This window comes from Mauremys reevesii, linkage group 19 (genome assembly GCF_016161935.1).
Source record: "Mauremys reevesii isolate NIE-2019 linkage group 19, ASM1616193v1, whole genome shotgun sequence".
NCBI lineage: Eukaryota > Metazoa > Chordata > Testudines > Geoemydidae > Mauremys > Mauremys reevesii.
In genome coordinates, this window is record NC_052641.1 from 8,958,896 (window position 1) to 8,978,072 (window position 19,177).

Here is a 19,177-nt window from a genome sequence, read left to right on the forward strand (position 1 = left end):
TGCACTGGTGAATAAGGCACTGGACTAGGACTCAGGAGAACTGGCTTCTAGCCCTGGATCTGCCACTGCCCAGCTGAGTAACTGCAGGCAAATCATTCCACCCCTTTCCTTTTCTGTCCTGTGTCTGTCTGTATTTAGAGTGTTAGCTCTTCAGGACATGGCCGGTCTCCTATTATATATGTGTACAGCACCTAGCGCAATGGAACCCTGACCTCAGCCGGAGTCTCTGCTGCTCCTGGAAAGATAATAATCAGTAATAATAAAACTGAACAAACATTCTTAATGGGATTGCAGGTGGGGACTCCAACTGTGACTGGGAGGAAGAGGAGGGGGATGATGGGCTGTATCCAGAGCTGTACCTGGCCCTACGAACCCTTTAGCAATGCTGTGGTGGTGGCCAGGCAGAGCATCCTATACAGAACAGAACGGAATAGAAAATCATGTTATCCATGGCCCACCGGCAGTGACAGCTGCAGTGTGTAGATGGTATCACTAGAGGGCAGCAAAGCCACCTGCATGGAGTGTTTCCAGAGTTGGTGCCAGGAGAAGATGGAAAATTGCCCTTTAGGGTTCCCAGGGGTTCGGGCCAGAGTCCATTCCAGGTGGGCACAGAAAGCCAGTTCGGGTGTTTCCCCCAACTGTATTTTGAGTGAATCACAAGGAGGCCTCTGCCTGTCACACAGTCGGACAAACGCTGGGGCTGATTCTCATTCCCTTACAAGGCTCAGAGTCATTGACAGCGTAAACAGGCCCTAGTGACAATGAGAATCGGGGCTTCTGACTTCACAAGTGCCAGAGAAATCCAGTCCTGGAGTCTTGGTCACGCCGGAACTGGGTTCTGGCCTGGGGACACCTCAGCCAGCCATAAAGGACTGAGCAGAGGGAGGTAGAAGATCAGTTGACTCGAGAGTGAGAGCAACTCTAGGGGTGTCACATGGCAGCTCACTCCTTTGGGACCTCCTGTGCTTCCTTTTGGGTAACTTTCCCTTGAGGTCCCCTTTGCACTTCCCTCACCCCCCTCCGCCGCCCCAAACACGCGTTTAAAGGGCCAATGCCTGCTTCAATCTGGCCTCCAGATTTAGCTTTTTGCCAAACGAGCTCTTCCCAACCCAGGCACTAATGGGAAAAGTCCCGGGGTTATTTCTCTTTTCTTTTAAAAAAGAACAGGAGGACTTGTGGCACCTTAGCGACTAACACATTTATTTCAGCATGAGCTTTTGTGAGCTACAACCCACTTCTTCGGATGCATAGAATGGAACACACAGACAGGAGATATTTATACATACAGAGAACATGAAAAGGTGGAAGTATGCATACCAACGGGAAGGGTCTAATCAATTGAGATGAGCTATCAATTGAGATGAGCTATCAATTGATTAGACTCTTCCTGTTGGTCTGGCTACTTCCACCTTTTCATGTTCTCTGTATGTATAAATATCCCCTGTCTGTGTGTTCCATTCTATGCATCCGAAGAAGTCGGCTGTAGCTCACGAAAGCTCATGCTGAAATAAATTTGTTAGTCGCTAAGGTGCCACAAGTACTCCTGTTCTTTTTGCGGATACAGACTAACACGGCTGCTACTCTGAAATCTTTTCTTTTAGAATTCCATCAGAAACAGATTTTATTACCAAACGCAGCAAGACTTGCCCAGGAGACCAGATGCAATCAGCTGCCTAGTGGAGCTTGGTCTTTAAGTAAAGGTCAGGTAAAATTGCACTGGAAAGCTAGGGGAAGCTTACAAAAGTTGACTGAGCACAAGGTGGCAGGGAGTCAGGGTGCCATAATGAGTGCCAAGCCTCTCATCCCGCTCTGACAGCATTGCCAATGCCAAGCACTCTGAAATCAGCTTAAAAATCATGGGGTTAAAACAATAACATGGGACTCTGATTTGCCCTCTCAATTTTTGATCCTAAAACTTAATAATAATTATAATGATACAACACCTAGTTAGGGAAGAGCTAGGTATTGTATCATATTAATTATTATTATTAAAGGTGATTTCAAACTTTGATTCACAATTAGGAGAACTAGACACTCTTTTTTTTTTACATGTAATCTGATATTCTCACATGACTCCAGCAGCTGGGGCTTGCAATAAATTCAGGAGAGATGGCAACATTGCTTCTAATGATACAACACCTAGTTAGGGAAGAGCTAGGTATTGTATCATATTAATTATTATTATTAAAGGTGATTTCAAACTTTGATTCACAATTAGGAGAACTAGACACTCTTTTTTTTTACATGTAATCTGATATTCTCACATGACTCCAGCAGCTGGGGCTTGCAATAAATTCGGGAGAGATGGCAACATTGCTTCTTCTCCCAGCGCTGTCCGTACTCCACCTCCCTGTGGGGAATAACGGACAGCGCTGGGAGCCACGCTCCCAGCACTGGGGCTTTGACCACACTGGCGCTTTGTAGCGCCACAATTTGCAGCGCTGGAGAGGGTGTGTTTTCACACCCTGCTGCAGCGCTGCAAATTTGTAAGTGTAGCCAAGTCCTGAGTCCTCAAACTCCCCCATCAACTGGCTGTTCTCCAGGGTTTCTCCCTGCCCTTCCCTCTAGTTCTCTCTTGTCTCAGAAAAACTCTCAGCCTTTTCTAGCCCAGATTTGAGGCTAGTGGGGTGTCTCTGATCTAGCTGCCTGGGTGAGGCAGCAGAATAGCCCTGCTTTTTCCCTCAGGGCCCTCAGTCCTCACTGCAAGTCCTTAGAGGAGGGTTCACTGTCGATTCCTGCCCCCCATGGTGTTTGCAATACTAACATCCAGGCTAACATCCAGGCGAGATCAGGGGAATCCGAGATGCAAATTGACTAGAGGGTGGCTGTAAAGAAAAAAAAAATAAAAATTGGGTTTCCGGGAAACTGGGCGGGCGGAAGCCCGCCCAATGCTAAAGGATCCCCCCCCCAGTCTAAGAGGAGGATCTACAGGACCTCAGAAACCCACTAATTTCGGGGGACAACTAATAAAAGAACAGGGACAGGAGTGCGGTCAAGGGGTCATAAGAAGGGAGCCTGACGGGGACACCGAGCAGAGAACCCTGGACAGCGCCCACTGCTCCTCGAAGGTGTCAAGGGAGCCAGTGGATGCCGCCCAGAGGAACTCCGCCCGGAGACGTGAACGGACTAAGGACCGGAAACAAGCCCCACAGTCGCAGGAGTCTGTAAAGAAGCGTGAAACCGACTAGTCTCATTGTCCAAACAGAGCAATGCAACAGGGGAACAGAGCGCGACCAAGCCCCTTCAGTGTTAGTCGCCTGAGTGGCAATTCGTACTGTGGTTCTGTAACCTGGCAATGCCCCCCGGGCTCAGTCCAGCAGGCAGAGCCACCCACCTCGGGCTTGGGGCAAGGATCTCACTTCGTTCACGTCCGGCTCGCTGTTGGGCTGATGCACCTCCACCATGATAAAGTGCTGGTTGATCGCTGACCGCGGGCTGCCTTTGTCTGGCTCCGGGTGCGACGGGGGATGGGGAGGGGACCGAGGAGTGGGTGTGGGGAGGCCACTGGCTGGGGTGCTCTCAGGAGATGGGCTCTTCAGTCTGGTTGGAGACTGAACTCTGGGGAAGGGGCCGATCGGGTGCTGGTTGACCAAGGACAAGTGGGCACCCAGGTGCCTCCTGGAGCTGAGAGCGGCGGGGGAAACGGCGGCGTAGACGGTGCTCGAGGCAGAATCTGCAGTGGACGCAGAGGCCGAGGTGGAAGTCACGCTGGCTGTGTCCTTATCGGGGTGGCTGGGAGGCGGGGTGGGGCTGGGAGGAGCCACGAAGAAGAGGCCTGACTGGGAGGATTCAGAGGAGGGGCGCTGGGGTGTGTCTTTCGCTGTCTTTCGGAGCTGGGCAGTGGAGGAGTCCAGCGCTTGAGCCGGAGAAGGAGGTGGGGGCTTAAAGCTGGGCGGTTCCTCGGGGAAAGACGAAACATCGTCCTGTGAAAAACCAAAACGAAAAGCCATTTGATTCCACTCTGTGGGACGATGGGCCCTTTCCCCAGCTAGAGACCTGAGAACTGGCCCATCACCCCCAGAGCCTGGTGTCCTGTCACCTCCAGTGACTGGCGCCAGATGTCAGGAGCAATCGGAATATCCCCTGGAGTGTGAAGATTGATCGAGGAATAGTCCTGGTTTTAGCTCCAGTAACCGTGGGTGCAGTTCTTACTCACAGACCCCCGAGTCCTTTTTTCTAATGATGCTACGTTATTTGCTTCAATTGTGCCCTGCTGCAGTGAGTTCCACAGGTTAGTGATGGGGGAAAGTATTAGAGAAGATGGTGCCTTCAGTCAGCATCCGTTTCCATTTGTGGACGCACTGGATAGAGAAGGTGAGATATCTTACCAGGGAGATGTCCGGCAGGGCATTAATACTGCTCTGGAGTCCCTCTCCGCTTCCCTCCAGGTCTGCGGTGTTCTAGGCACACAAAGGAAGGGGGAACCCAGTCACTGCACTGTACAGCAACGCAAAGCAGAGGCCCGAGCACGAGAGGCAGCCCACGGGGTTAGGGTGAATCTTAGAAAACCTCACACGGACAGAAAGGTTTGCAGCAAAGGGAGCTTTTCGGTTGCAGCTACAAAGGTTTGTATTTGTGGCAAGGTCTCCCCTGCAGCATGGGAGATCCAAGCAGAACAGCTAGGGCAAAGCAACCCCAATGGGAAGCTGCTTCTGCTCCACGTGCAGCGTAGGCAGGCCAGGCCTTCAGCTCAAGCAGGAGCTTTGTGGGTTGCTGACACGCATTGGACTGTTACATTTGTTTGTTTTAATTATGCAAGGGACCCCTGAGGCCTGCTGCTGCCATCTGCGTGTCCCCAGCCCTCCTGTTGATTTCAGTGGGGAATTTTAGGGGAGCAAGGGATGTAACCATCCAGCCCATGGTTTTTAGCTTGGCAGCATCCCCTTTAAAAGCAGCCCTTTGCTGAAGCCAAAGGGCTGGCTTCTCCTCTCGCTCACCCCAGTGGGGATCAGGAGCGCTGCTGCTGTGAGCGAGGGGACACTCCAGTCCGGTGCAGCGTCTGCAAGGACTGATCGCCGGTCCATGGGCGCAAGCCCCCTTGATTTCAATGGAGGAGACACTCATGTTAGTTAAGAGCAGAATTTGGCCTACGATCTATGTAGTGTCAAGGGCTTAGAGCCACCAGGGTGGGAGAAGCGTCCTTCCACGGGAGTGGATCTCTCAGGGCTCTGTCTTTGCTCAGGCCTGGGCCGTCTTCAGAGGTGCTGCTCCACGGGTTGGTGGGGATGGAGCCTTCCAAGGACTAGGTGATGATCGTGGTGCGCAGCTGCGCTAGACTGGGGAGGGGGTGCAGGGAGTCTCTTTCCTGCTCTAGGCTCCCTGGGGCGTACAAGCACGGCCAGCAACGAGGGTGGGGCATGGCCGAGCCCCCACGCATTGGTAAGGTGCACTGGCTGTGACCTCGCTGCTCACGGGGTGAGATCACCGCTGAGCGTTTGAGGCTCGCGCTCCAGGTCGGAGGGGCCGGTTCCTCTTTGGGCTTGTCGGCACTGGGGTGGGAGCTGCCCCAGTGCCTTGCCCTAGTGAGCAGGGCAAACCCCGCTCCAGGAACGCTTAGCGCTGGCGAGATGCGTCTGCATTCAGGGTGTGCAGCGCCCAGCCCCCACCGTGGGCACAGCCTCGGACCGGACTGCCCCTGAGTCTGCAGTGACTGAGTTCAGGATGCGGAGGGTGAGGTGGTGTGTGCGGGGCTCCCCCTCTGTATCCGGGCCTCTCTCCCGGCCCAGCCCTCACTTTCCGTCAGGAATTGCAGCACCACGGCGAAGAGTTCACCCCCCAGCTTGGCAGCGCTGCCCGTTCCACATTCCCTTCCATTTCGCTTCCTTCTCCCCACGCTTCCCCCCTAGCAAAATGCTTCTCCAGGAGCCCACGTGCCCCGGCCGCCCAGCGCCTTTGGCTCGCTCCCCTTGCTCAGCTGAGCCAAGCTCGTGGTTTGACCCAATCATATTTTCACTCCCTTGGGGGATCTTCCACTCTTTGGGGGCAATGAAAGGGTTAAATCAAGATGCTCCCCCCCCATCGCGCGCGCACACCTCCCTGACACGACATCAGACCAGACAGTCTCTGATGCAAATGCGCGCCAGATGTTGGGTGCATTGGGTGTTTTTTCCCCGCCGTTATAATTATAACCAAAATTAATTATCAAATGTCAAAATACAGCCCGGAATATGTTAACGCCATCAGCAGAGCCTGAGAAATCAGCAAAAGGATTCAATTAGTTTGTTAGTCTCTCGGCACGGTGGGGCTGTCAATCAGGGGCAGGGGCGAGATGGGTAATGTCAGGCTCGGAGCAGCGAGCGCCTGGCTAACGACCGCCGGGGAATTCAGGGAAATGTCATTGCTGTGCACGGAGGGGTTGTGCAGCTCGGCCAGGCGGAGGCAGGACTCCGCATCCCAATGGGGCTGGCAGGGGCCCTGGGCTCCAAGCTGACTCCAGCACATGGCGGGAGCCCGGGGGTGGGGGTGGAGTTTGCCTCAGATGGGCTGTGACCCCGTCCCAAGGCCAGAGCTGCACTCCACGCTTGGGAGTGTGAATTGTAACACGCGTGGCCCCTGCTGCATGGGGCCCCTGGCGTTCATAGGCGCCGGGATGTAATTCTCACTGCATGTGGGGGCAGGGAAGGAGAGAGAAGGCAGGCCGCTGTGTCCCCCTGCCCATAGTCGTGTGCTAGGGCCCTGCAGCAGAGCCTGCCTTGATTTTGTCTGTGTGGAGGGGACAGAATTGGGTTAAAAGGCCAACAATCAGATTCACCCTGGTTTTAGGCCAGTGTAAACCCCGGCAGAGGGTCCAGGTGGATGGTGGCAAGTCCTCCACAGCATCAGAGTGGAGTGGCAGAGTGGGACTATACCCCCATGTGTACTAGGGGACAGCACAGGCTCCAAATGCTGGCAGGTAAACCAAGAATTAACCCAAAGCAAGTCCTGCTTGGGTAACACCAACAGATCCCAGTCGTCGGTGGGTTGGATGGAACCTGGGACCTCTGGAGCTAGATGCATGAGCCTCTACTGCATGAGCTAAAAGCCACATGGCCCTGAGCTAAACCTGCAGATCAGGTTCGTTAATCTCTCTCTAAGTGGTCTCAGTGCCACTGGATGGGCCAGAACATCACACCCAGGAGGCGTGTGGGCTGCAATTGCAGAGTAGCTGCTGTTTGCAGGGTTTACATTGGCTTCCTCCTGCAGGAAACCCGAGGGAGGGCAGTGGTGGAAAGAGCTCCTGTGGGGTGAAACTCCTGGGTTTCAATAGCATCCAGCACTGCAGTATCCAAGCCCTGAAGCCTCACTCCACTGGAGGTGGAACTGACACCCAGGAGAGCGCACGGCTCTGCAGTGTGGTTATAACACCTCTAGATGCCATGAGGCCAGGCAAGAGCAAATCATGTTCTCCAACACGCTATCGTCTGGAGGGAACCCGGTCAGCTGGATCCTCTCCTTCCCGGCCACCGAGCACAGAGAACTCCTGGGCACTAGCCACAGGCCATGAGTGCAATGGGATCTGTCTACTGGGGGAGGGCGCAGGGGGCACTGGTGCTAGGATCCACATGCCCAGCATATAAGCATCTATATAATAAAGGAGCAGCATTTGCATCAGGATTCACACTCACGCTCAAGGACAATTCCCCAATCAGGTGAAGTGTGTAGCCCAGAGGGGGGCTAGTTAACAAGCAAATCAAATGTCATTTGTATTCCCATGGGATCCAGTTTATTCTCATGGCAGGGGCATTGAGAAAGAATAAGTTACAGCTCCTGTTGGATTAGCAAAATGCCACTGAAACCTCTTCTATTCAGACTGATCTCGCCTTCCGCAATTAAGTCAACAATCAGGCAGTTTACATCAGCAGACACCACTGATCTAGAGAGGCTGCTGCTGATACCCAGCATATTTCCTTTCCCTCGCCCTAAGGAGGCTGTTGGTTCATTTGTGCTGGAATGGGCAGGGCCCTGCCTGTGTTTAATGTTGTCTATTGTTGGATAAACAGTTGGTTAGTTTGAATCTGTGGTACGTGTGCATTTCCCCATCTGCTGGAAAGCACTCGAAGAGGCCCAGCAGGCAATTCAAAGCACTCTCGGCAGGGAAAACGTTTGAAGGAAGTGCTTCTCCTCTGTGTGGCTTAGGACAGGGAACAGGGGAGGGGGAGAACAAGGGTGTCAATGGACATGGTTTGAGAGCAATGGGAAAAGTGGCAGCGTGGGAGCCCACCCCTCAGCCTGAGAGACCTGCAGGATTAGAAAGCAAAAAGCCTTTGTTTCAGGGCAATGAGTTCTCGTTCCCAGCTAGCCCAGGGTTATTTGGCAAGAAGGCCGGGTTTCAGTGGGATCAGGCTTTGGGGACAGATAGCCCCATCAGTGGATAGGGGATGATTCATCCTCAGTCCCAGCCAGGCTAGCCATGGGGCAGGAATTTCAGGAAGGGCTGATTGCATGCAGGATTAAGGTGGGCCAGTGGGTGTCAATGGGGGGGGGGGCAGAGGGGCAGTGATTTCAAGATGAGACAATTTTAGGGAGCGTGAACTTCAATCAGAAGTGTGCACCCACAGAGAGCTGCACCTTCTTACCCCAGCCCCATACCCCCTCCAAGGAGAGAGCCGCCTAAATATCACCATCTCCTCCTTTATCTGATCTCCAGCTGCTGCCCCTAAGCCTATAATCCCAGCAAAGGGCTTGTCAATAACCGCACAGGAAGCTGTGGCATTTCCAGTCCCCTCCACGCGTAGCTGTTGGGGGTAGGCAGCTGGGTCTGTAACCCGTCCCTGGCCGGATTTTCAATTGCCTGCCTGATGTGCCAGAGACGAGAGCGCCAAGCTTCCAGGCTGCCACATGAGCCAGGACGTTAACAGTGCACCAGCGACATGCAGCTGGAGAGCTTCCGAAATGCACATGCTAGACCCCCAGCACCCTTGAAGCCTGACGTCCTGCAGGGTGAAGTCCACTGAGTTTCTGTTCAAAAGGTCTTCCCCTGGCATGAATGATGGGTGAAATATTAAGGCTCCAGAGCCTTATAAATAGGGAAGCTTCAGAGACAGGAATCGAGACCCACCTTTAACACCATTGAGCTAAAAAAGCTTCCAGGGAAGGCGGAATGAAGAGAGAAAGTATTTACCGAGAGAGTAAAGTCTGCTCCCCCCCACCAGGCATGTGTGGAGACGGACGCCTGACAGCTCCTGCTCCCAGCTCGGCTATTCTGGTTCTTACACCACGGCCGTCACCAGGATATCTAAAGCCTTTCCCAAAGACCTGCTCCAATGTGCAGTCTCAGTTTCAGCCTGGCACAGAGAGGGGAGTTTGCACCCTGGTTCGATGGAAGCACATTGCAAAGCTCTCCCGTATGCCGCATGGCTGCTGGCAGGATGGCTCCTGCTTTCCCTGCCTGATCTGGGTGCAGTTCTACTCCAGCCAGGCCATCTGCCTCAGAGCTACCGTGCTTGGTGAGGAGAGTGGGAGGGAGGGGATGTCTCTGTATCACAATTTGGCTAGCCTGGGTCTCAGGGGAAATAAACAAAAAACGCTGCCCACACTGATCAGGGAACCCCTGCAGAAACTCTGCCAGTCACAACCAGGCCTAAGCCCAGGTGCAGCTCGCTCAGTCTGGATTATCAGCAGGACCTGGGCTTTCTGGTGACTGCGTCCTCTTCCCCTGCAGCGTGAACAGCTCTGAGTTCCTTCCCTTCCTGCAGGATGGGAGGATTTCTCAAGGGTCACACTGCAGCAGATCTTTATGCTAACCCATAAGTAGGGTCCTACCAAATTAATGGTCCATTTGGGTCAATGTGACGGCCATAGGATTTTAAAAATTGTACATTTCATGATTTCAGCTATTTAAATCTGAAATTTCATGGTGTTGTAACCGTAGGGGTCCTGACCCAAAAGAGGGCTGGGGGGGAGTTGCAAGGTTACTGTAGGGGCGACTGTGGTATTGCCATCTTCACTTCGGGGCTGCTGCTGGCGGCGGCGCTGCCTTCAGAGCTGGGCTGCTGAAAAGCAGCGGCTGCTGGCTGGGAACCCAGCTCTGAAGGCGGTGCCGCTGCCAGCAGCAGTGCAGAAGAAAGGGTGGCATGGTGTGGTATTGCCACCCTTACTTCTGCACTGCTGCCTGCTGAGCTGGGCCCTCAGCCAGCAGTCACCACCCTCTGGCTGCCCGGCTCTGAAGGCAGCCGTGCAGAAATAAGGGTGGCAGGGTCTGGTATTGTCACCCGTACTTCTGCACTGCTGCTGGCGGGGCGCTGCCTTCAGAACTGGGTGCCTGGCCAATAGCTGCCGCTCTCTGGCCACCAAGTGCTGACGGCACCGCAGAAGTAAGGGTGGCAATACCGCCACCCCCCTACAATCACCTTGTGACACCTCCATCCCCCCGCAACTCCCTTGTGGGTCGGGACCCCCAGTCTGACAAACGCTGGTCTCCCCTGTGGAATCTGTATAGTACAGATTCCACAGGGACACCAAAGACCAGATTTCAAGGTCAGTGCCGTGTTTTTCATGACCGTGAATTTGGCAGGGCCCTACCCATGAGGATACACCCCAGCGGTTTACTCTGGCGGAGACTACAGGACTCCTGTGCTTTTACACCCATTCCACCCCAGCTCTATTTCGATGGGGCTGTTCCTGTTCTGGATCTCAGCTGGAAATGCCTCCGAAATGTTCTGCTGTGGCAACGGGTGTTTCAGGGAAAGGGCTGGCGGGCTGCCTGTCTCCATCCGTGCCAAGGCAGCCCTCTCTTTGCTGCTAGGGGGTGCTCAGGCCTTGCCAACAGTGCCGCTGACCCTGGCTGTTTTCGGTCCATCTGCGTGGAGATATAAATATCGTTCCATTTTTTGCTGAGCTGCCCTAAAAGAGGACTGGATTTCCCTTACGCCTAATATTTCTGGGCAAAATAGAAATTGCTTCTGGCTGTAAAAGGTAATGGCTTTTAAGCAAAAATGGGCCTTCAGGCACTCACTCTATTTTAAGATCGTGTTTTACTGGCTCTTGCTTTAAAAAGGTCACTGAAGCCTCCTGCCACAGCTTCGAAAAACAAGCGTTTAGAAACAGCTCTGCTCCTACCAACAGTCAATTTCTCCTCCCTCTAATGCGGCGGTCCCCAACCTTTTCGTCTGGCGCCGTGGCGGTGGTCAACCATCCGCCGAAATGCCGCCGAATTTCGGCGGCGACGCCTCTCGATGACGTCGCTTGTCGGCGGCAAGTGGCGTCATCGAGAGGCGTCGCCGCCGAAATGCCGCCGAATTTTGGCAGCATTTCGGCAGATGCTCAACCGCCGGCCAGGATGCGGGCGCATTTAGATGCCCCCGTGGGTGCCATGGCGCCTGCGGGCACCGTGTTGGGGACCGCTGCTCTAATGTATGTTATTCATGGATCCTAAGGGAAGAAGGGGCCTTGGTGATCATCCAGTGTGACCCCTGCAGAGCACAGGCCAGAGAGTTTCTCACCCACTGATTTCTGTACTGAGCCCAACCTGCAGCGGAGCTAGGGTGTAATCTTTTAGAAATATACCCTGACCTGCTGTAAAAACTCCAAGTGATGGAGAATCTACCACATTCCTTGGCCATCGGTTGCAATGGTTAACTAAACTCACTGTTAAAAATTAGCACCTCCTTTTTTCCAGTTATTGCTAACGACAGGAGCTGGGCAGAGAAAGGTCCTTCTGTTTCGAGGAGGATTTTGGTATTTGAAATCTGGTTTGATTCAGATTTAGAATAAAATTCAAAATTCGCCATGAAAGGGCATAAAGTCTCGACATTGGGGCAGTGTGCCCGGTGGGCTGCCACTGAATCACCCACCCCGGGGATACCAGGCTCTCAGTTTTCTGGCAGCACACAGGCGGACTCTCGGGGAGGTGGGTAGGCAAGATGGCAGGAAACCAGTGGAAACCTGGTTTCTGTTGGAACTTCGTCAAATCAGACTGTGTCCACAGAACATTTCAATTTTGGCAAAACAAAGTTTGTCAAGGTTTTTCCAACCAGCAGTTGGAACAACACAGGCACGGATACAGGGTAATAATAAAATAACTACTTATATGGAGCTGCATTTTATATTCTCAAGTCCCACTGCACTTTACTGACATATATTGCTATACGACGGGATCACTTCACCCTCTGCTGCAAGGCGACCATTTCTTGACAGCGGTTTAACACCTCCGAGCTACACTACACATCAATGTCATTTTAGCACAGGAGATAACAGAGATCCCATTAAAACAGTGCATAGGGGATTCCAAGTTAGACTTTGGCCAGGATCTGTCCCTGGTCTTACAAGCATCCCGGGGAGAGTTAATGACTGCAAGCAGTCAAGACCACCATTGTATGCCTCATGCATGGCTTCTGTGAGGCAGCAGGGCCTAGTGGACAGTGCACTCAACTGGGCCTCAGGAGAACCCAGATCCTGGTTCTGCCACTGACCTGCTGGGTGACTGTATGCGAGTCACATCCCTGCTCTGTGCCTCGATTTTTCCCATCTGTAAAATGGGTATAATGATACTGACCTCCTGTATAAAGTGCTTTGCGATCTACTGATGAAAAGAGCTCCATCAGGGCAAGGTAGCATTATTCAGGGGGTAACAAAGCATCCCCTAATGTCATGCTGAGGCACTGCTTTCCCTGGATGGGCTGGTGGCTGTTGAAATCACTGCAGTCTATTGCAGGAGGCTCTCTGTTTCTTGTCTGGCCATCTCAGTAGCACCTGGGGGGCTGCGTGGCATTGTTCAGCCGGTTCCTTCTAACCCATGGAAATTAGCTGACTTTCTCATTTTGTCTGTATGAAATTTTAGTTTGTGCGGACTTTGCTAGTGCTTTTTATGTAGCATGTTGTAAAACTTGGCAAATATCTAGATGAGATGACATATCCCCTGGAAGATCTTTGCATGCCCCCAGGGGTACCTGCACCCCTGGTTGAGAACCACTGCTCTGGATCATGCTGCCTTCCCCAAATACGCAGGTGGGGTGAAGGGGTGGAAGACCTTTCACAAAACACCCTAAAACATTGGACTCTATTCTTTCAGCCAAATCAAGCAGAATTGTGATTTCCTGCCAAAATTCCTTGTGTTTATACCGAGATGCTACCTAAACCCACTGCAGAGTCACGTGAATTATTACTTGTAAGAAATGTCTGGGAGCGCCAGATTCCATGATGATGTTAGCGGAGACCCGCCTCCAGTACCACTGCGTTGTTAAGTGACTTTATTGTTCCTCTTGCTGCATTGAGTTTATTATGCTGGGGAGTGGGGAATCTGAGAGCATTTCTAGAGCTACAGTCTCAGAACTAAGTTTTCAGGGTGAACCGAAGGGTCACGGCTGAATAGTAAGTTTGGAGGAGATGAACTGAGAGAATTTATAGCCCCCGTCTAATTTCCCCTGTAAATGGTTTTAAGATACAACAGCCACAACCCATCATTTCTTCAGGACACGGGAGACAGGCAGGCAAAGCGACTGGGAAAACAGGCATTTCGTTTCACCACCTGCAGGAATCTGGGATCATTCTAACACCTTTTCCAGTTGTTCTCAAGCTCCTTCCATTTGAGGGTTTCAAAGCACTTCCCAGATATTAATTAATTAAGCCTATCTAGTCACCGTCCCTCCCCAGGGAGGCAGGGCAATATCACTAGTCAAACTTTCCCATTGGGAAACTGAGGCACGGGGAGATAAGAGACTTTGTGATCATTCCTTGGGGTTGGTGGCTGAGTTAGATGCAGGGCCCAGAAGTCTTGACTCCAATCACTAGACAACCCTGCTTCACTTTTATTTAGACCTCTGTCCCTTTAAAACCAGGCATGGCGGATCCACTTTGGGTAAAATAAGAACCAAGCCAAACCTTTGTCCTGAACCCAAGCTAGGCCGTTTCATCTACAGGTGAGTCATCTCAGCATGGACAAGGAGATCAAATTACCCTCCCCGTCTCCCCCAATGAGTTGTTCCATCCAGAATCGAGTTCATGCTTATTCGCAGGGGTCAGGATGTGGGAAGACACTGCTGCCCTCTATGCTGTGTCTGTTCTCGAGTGACAGGACCCAGTCCATCGTGGTGCTGAGTGCCTCCCAGAAGCCGCTCAGCCCCTCGCAGGATTGGGCTCTGTATAGAGAACTCTGCTGTCTGTCCATCCGGCACTACATTCACTATGAAATAACGACCACATAAAATCAACGTAGATTTCAATTTTGTAATCATCATAATTACACAGCTGGGAAAAAACCAGACCAAAACCCCTCTCCCAGTCCCTCAGGACTGGCTTGTTTTTAAGCAGGTTCTACAATAAGTGTGCTGCTATGATCAGGAGGCTGCAGCTGATTATTACATTGTACAATTAGCCTCTGCTTTGCGGAACTGAGCCGAGAGCCAAAGACGCATTAAACTAGGAGGTGATAACCAGGTCTGGTTGGGCCATACATCAGCCTCCAGCTAATCAGCGCCAGGTTGCAGAGAGGTTTAATGAGGACGTCTGGCTTGCCTGGGGGTGAACTTCATGCATCCCATAATGATATCACACCTCACAAGTTTGGAAGTGGCTAGTGATCCTCGAATTTACCAGCTCATTCAGAGGTTTCCTCATTAGCCTGCAGATTGGAGAGCTACACTGCACCCCCACTCCCATCCTGCCCCCACAACGGTGAGTTTCAGAGGCCAGGTCAACTCACTCCGGCTCCTGGGGCTTGTGCTATGGAGCTAAAAATAGCCGTGTAGCTGTTCCCACTCGGACTCTGAAACCTGGCGAGTGGGGTGGGTCTCCGAGTCCTGAGCGGGAAAGACGACCCGGCTAGTTTTAGCTCCCTAGCATGAGCCCCGCGAGCCTGTGTCCGTTGACAGGGCTCTGAGACGTGCTGCCGCAGGGCTTTTTGGCACTGCAGATGTACCCTTTGGGGTAGATCTGCGCCTAGCGTAACTCCATTGACTTCAGTGCAGGCACCCCAGGGATGGACCAGAACCCAATCCAACTCTCATTGCAGCCAATCGAAAGGCTCGTGAGATGGCGGATAGGGCCCTTTGGTGGAGAATCCGACTCCACCACCTTCGGCACTGCTGCGGCCATCTCAACACTAGGGAAGGGGCTATTTAGTGGTGGGGACTTCTGCCACCCGTGGGGTCCCTGAGAGATTCTGAGCTGAAGGGGGCACAGTGTTAGTACCACGGCCTCCCATTTTCCACACACTTTGAGTTCCAAGTAAGGGTCTGGCTGCTATCGTGGTGAATTAAGGAGAAGTCAGATGGATCCTGTGTGTCAAAGCAGACCTCGTGACACCAGCATTCCTCGCCCCTCATTCACGCTTAGCCTCATTCAAGGCGGCAGCACCCGGAGAGCCTGGCACTCTGGAGACCGAGGCCTTGTTCCTGGCTCTATCACTGTTTTGCTGTGTGACCTTTGCTAAGGAATACACACATACTAACCTAACATAGGCCACATTATACGAATGCCTGGCCATTATAAGAGCAACACTGGCCCGTGCTTCTCCCAGAGTTCTGTTACTCATGTGAAGCTACATCCCACAGTGCCCTGCAATAGAACAACTCAGCATCTGGCACTGGCAGATAGGAACTTGTCAAAAATCAAGATACATTTGCTCTATGCCTTGGTGCAAGCTGGGGAGGGACTTTCACGAACCAGCACCTGAAATGCTAGTATCCAAAACAAAGATAAGGAGAGGAACAGAAGAGCTTTGTAACTTGGAAAATCATCCTGTAAAAACTACTGGTTGAAATGTGTAACTTTGGGAGCACACGGTCTACATACGGTGAATGTAACAAAGCTGCATGAGATGGCATCGTACTGAATCTTTCTCCTGTACTGTATTATGATTGGCTTATAGCAATAAACCTGAGTGATATTGGCTATTTAGTCTCTTGAATATATAACAGACCAAAGTGTACTCAAGCAAGTGTCTATGCAATTTGCCAACACCCTGAACTGGGCAGTTCCCCTTTCTGTTCCTCAGTTTCCCCGTCTGTGAAATAGGGACACCACCATTCAACCACCATTGCAAATGCTTTGCCACTGTCCATGATATAGTTGCAAAGTGTTGTTATTACTGCTACCTGGGGGTGACATGTCCCCCATGATGGGAAGGAATACAGACTGCCTGTATGCCAGATGGAGTCATGCAATCCCCCTGGCTTGTGTAAGTAAGGCCCTTTATCAGAGACAGAGAAGAGATAATAGAGGGCCAGATTCTGCTCTCAGTTATACTGATGTATATAACTGCACTTAAGCCCACAGATATACACTGGATTTTCTGCTGGTGTAAATGAAATCAAAACCTGACCCTTACTTTGGTGTGAAGTTGCCAAGTTTCTGCTTTGCCAAATGTATTATCATACAAACTAGTGATGAAAAGGGGTAGCCAATCATCTAATTACCCTCGCGGTTCATTTATAAAAATGTCCAAGAGACCAATAACCAAACGTAGCCAAATGTACTGTCTACAGACAAGTAGTACAATACGAAAAGGAGACCTACATGCCCTCCTTCCAGAAGCAAATTCTTATCTTGGAGCAAGTTCACTTCCCACCGAAGGAGTGCATCAGAGCCAAACATTTCAGCTAGTAGAACTGATAGCGGGAAGTTACAAGTTACAAAACTCTGTACACATCACTTCAAATGTAAGTTTGTTCCACTAGGTTGTGCCAGCTTGTCCTTGGTACCTCCATATATTTTCCAGATCTCATTTTGAATGCTACATTCCAAGCGTTGATGAGCCATAACAAAAGTACGCTCTGGCTGTACTTGGTACAAAGTGTTCATGCATCTTTGCCTTGACAAGTTTCCTATTTTTTAATTCCAAAGCTGCCTTCAAGCTTTGCAAAGTGTTGTGGGATACCTGACATGGGTGAAGAGAATTGTGGGAAGTACATACTACTGTACGTTCAATTAACATAACTTCCCAACACCCATATATATATATATATAAAATATATTATATAAATATCACATGCATACAACCGATTAACGTGCTGTATACGACACCTACCATATATACATTGGCTAACAGAACCCAAACCACTCCAGCTAACCTTCATGGTACTAACTTCCCAGCCTGAACAGCGCCTTGCACCAAACACTGCGCTACCCCCTCGTCATGGGAGCACTCAAGGGACTTCCCAGAGAGCAGGGGTCATTAGATGGGGAGGGGAAGTGCACAGCATGAGGCACTTATGAAGCTGCTCCTCTTTCCCTAGAGCTGTCCCCCAGCTCACATCCAGGGCAAGGGACACTAAGCCCATTTGCACCAAATGGAGACATTGACCAGACGTCATGGCTAGCGAAGTCTGGGGTTAGTACAGCAGTTTGGAGCAGAGCTGTCCAGTGAGGTGGTTCTTATTAGCCCACTACTCACTCGAAGCTCGTTTCATCAGACAGGTATGAATGTATCTCCGCATGGACCAACTTCAAGCCGTCCAAATGCAGGCGCAGTTCCACTGAAACCAATTACTCCACCAGCTGCAAGCCAGGTGCTTTAAGATTCCACCTGCCCTGCAGGGTGAATTCCATCCAATAACCCTAAGCTCCATCCCTGCCGGATAGAAGGGGCTTTTAAAGGTCCATTACTGGATGCGCTCAGCCTCACAAATGGGAACTTTCAATCATTCACTGTACAGTGGGGTCAGACTCAGCCCCTGCGTGATGCCTGTGTAGGTCAGCAGAGCTGCACTGGGGATGAGTTTGGACCAGTGTTTTTACACACCTGCACCCTGTCGTTCAGCCTGCTGTCGTGCATGATTCAGCCCTGCTTGCAGCCTTTTGGGGCTCAGAGTGTCTGGCAGATGTTCTGCGGATGGATTAGAATTGCAGGACATGGGAGTGCTGGGCTTCTCCACCCGTTCTGTCCTAGAGCCCATGGTACAGCAGAACACGGTTTCAGGAGCCCCTCCCACAAACATTCTGAGACCCTGCCCATCGAGCCATACCAAAAAAGGAGAGTGGTCGTGCCCCCTAGGTTAAGAACCACGCTATTATGCATTGCTCTGTATGGCACTTGAATCCAAGAGATTGTGGACCTAAGCAGTGATGAGCTGCCAAAATATTAACAACCGGTTCCCTCCTCCTCACCCCACGAGGGGGTCGTGCCCCTCCTCCCCCCAGGATGCCTGCCCCGCCCCCAGGACTCCTGCCCTATCCAACCTCCCACGTTCCTTGACACCCCACCCCCAGGACTCCTGCCCCATCCACTCGCCTTCCCTGTCCCCTAACTGCCCCCTGCCACCCCATCCAACCCCTCCTCTTATTCCTGATGGCCGCCCGGGAACCCTGCCCCATCCAACCACCCCTTCCCTCTGTCCCGACTGCCCCTGGAACCCCTGCCCCTGACTGCCTCCCACCGCCCCATCCAACCCCTGCTCCTTCCTGACTGCCCCCCCCAGGACCCTTGCCCCCGTTCAATTCCCCTGTTCCCTGCCCGAGTCCCGACCCTAATCCACCCCCCGCCCTCTATCCAACACTCCCTCCCTGCTCCCTGCCCCCCCTTACTGCACTGCCCGGAGCCGCGCCGCCCGGCCGGCCGGAGTCGGGGTCCGGGGTCCAGCCCGGAGCCGCGCCGCCCAGCCGGAGTCGGAGTCAGGGTCGGGGCTGGAGACGCACGGCGCCTAGAGCCCTCCTCATGCCCCCCGCTCCAGCTCACCTGCAGGAAGCTGCTGCTTCCTTCTCAGCCCTCCCAGGCTTCCCGCGCTAACAGCTGATTGGTGGGACGCCCGGAGGGGGAGCCTTCAGAGGAGGAAGCAGAGGCAGAGCTGGAGCCAGGTGAGCTGGGGCCGGGGGCAGGGCAGGGCAGGGCAGGGCAGGGAGCTGCTGGAGCTTTTGTTAAATTTAAAAGCCCTTTACAACTGGTTCTAAAAGGGTTTCTAAATTTAACAACCGGTTCCCGTGAATGGGTGGGAACTGGTTCCAGCTCACCACTGGACCTAAGACCTTCAGGAGAAAGTCATCCTCTGCCTATTCTCAGCTGCCCTAGATGGCTAATGAGACCCCTCCAGCCAGGGCCTAGGCTGGCTGATTACACAGAGCAGCTGACAGATGTGGTGCCGTGATGGAAGGAGCAGGTACAAAGGTATCATGAGACACGCTGGAATGAGACAGTAGGTAGAAAGGACAATCGGGGATAGATCAGATCAGACCGGGAGACTGGCACTGCATTTGCCCTTCAAATCTCCTACTGTTGCACCATCAAGTGCACGGGGAGCTTTCGCGTAGACAGGGCACCCGCATTTTG

General features: G+C 52.4%; 1 protein-coding gene across 3 annotated transcripts in view; it reads right to left on the minus strand.

Annotated features, from left to right (window-relative positions):
• WHRN (whirlin) overlaps positions 1 to 19,177 on the minus strand; it is a 105,698-nt gene that overhangs the window by 8,713 nt on the left and 77,808 nt on the right. For all 3 annotated transcript variants that reach the window (XM_039506893.1, XM_039506892.1, XM_039506891.1), the window contains 2 exons: positions 4,329 to 4,400; positions 3,335 to 3,923 (listed from right to left, as the gene is read on the minus strand). In XM_039506893.1, coding sequence (XP_039362827.1) covers positions 3,335 to 3,923; positions 4,329 to 4,400 — 661 coding nt within the window. The remainder of the gene's footprint in view (positions 1 to 3,334; positions 3,924 to 4,328; positions 4,401 to 19,177) is intronic.